Below are 1,124 nucleotides of genomic sequence, written 5' to 3'. Positions count from 1 at the left end.
CCACTTCACTCCAGCCTGGGCGAAAGAGTGAAACTGTCTCAAAAAAAAAAAAAAAGAAAAAAGAAAAACAAGAAAAAAGAAAATGTTTGAAGTATGTCCCAAACAACTTGAGTATGCAAATCTACTTTTTTGACCTTAATTTTATGCAAGTTAAATGCAGATTAAGTATGTCCAGTAAAAATTTATCATCTGAATTGACAGGTTTAGGTGCTGTACATTTAAAATAAACACTGGATTTCCAAAACTTAATAGGAAAAAATAATGTAAATCTCTCACTAATCATTTGTTATACTGATTACATGTTGAGATAATATTTTGTATATGTTGCATTAAATAAAATGGTATTAAAATTCATTTACCCTTTTTTTAACTTTTAAAACTTGTGGCTAATAGAAAATGTAAAATTGTATTTAGGGCTTGTGGGCTGGTCTGGAAACAGCTGAAGTTTATACCAAGGTCACAAACCATGCTCAAGGATACCTGTGTTTCACAGCTACCTCCTTCACATGCTAATATTCTTGTTTCTGGAAGTCTCTCCTTTACATCTTCAAAAGAGACATCCAACCACACCTAGACATTTACCTCTCATTTCTTTTGTCATTGGAAATCTAGGTACTTTTCTCAGGAGCACAGAAACCAAGATAAGATTGGGATCTATGGCATGAAAGTAGGAGATACTAAAACAGTAAAAGAGAAACCATATCTAAATATTTCCTAGTTTAACCTAGATTAATTGACCATTCAGCATTTGCCTGAGAGAGATAATTACTGGTCCTGCGCCAAGACAGATGCTCAGGGTAGCCCCATTTTGACTTGCAAAGCTTGTACACCCAACAGCACACAGGAAAACCCGTCGAGGCCCACATAAGAACAGAACAAGAAAAAGTTTCCTTACATACATTTCTTGCGTCGTCCACAAAAATGCTGCTTTTGCAACCTTCGATGGTGATACTCTGTCTCTTGACTCTGAGATGCATGGGGAATGTGACTTGGGGAGTAACCAGGAAAATTCCGGCCGGAGCTGGGGTAGCCACGGTACCGCTGGACCTTCTCCTCTGCTGTCCTTTTGTACAGTACGTGAGGATGGTGACCCGCAGGGGAGCTGTAGTTGTGTTCCTGGGCCA

The 1,124-nt window shown here is 38.3% G+C and overlaps 1 protein-coding gene across 1 annotated transcript in view; it reads right to left on the bottom strand.

Moving 5' to 3' along the window:
• LOC105507026 (A disintegrin and metalloproteinase with thrombospondin motifs 18-like) overlaps positions 1-1,118 on the bottom strand; it is a gene marked incomplete at its 3' end in the record, with an annotated part of 3,938 nt that extends 2,820 nt beyond the window's left edge. Inside the window, exon 1 of the mRNA XM_011935367.1 lies at positions 896-1,118. Within this exon, the coding sequence (XP_011790757.1) occupies positions 896-977 (82 nt within the window). The remainder of the gene's footprint in view (positions 1-895) is intronic.
• Positions 1,119-1,124: the final 6 nt, after the last annotated feature.

Source organism: Colobus angolensis, unplaced genomic scaffold, assembly GCF_000951035.1.
Source record: "Colobus angolensis palliatus isolate OR3802 unplaced genomic scaffold, Cang.pa_1.0 Scaffold1421, whole genome shotgun sequence".
Taxonomy (NCBI): Eukaryota; Metazoa; Chordata; class Mammalia; order Primates; family Cercopithecidae; genus Colobus; species Colobus angolensis.
The sequence above is the reverse complement of the archived record's forward strand: the minus strand, read 5'-3'. Positions and strand labels throughout refer to the sequence as shown.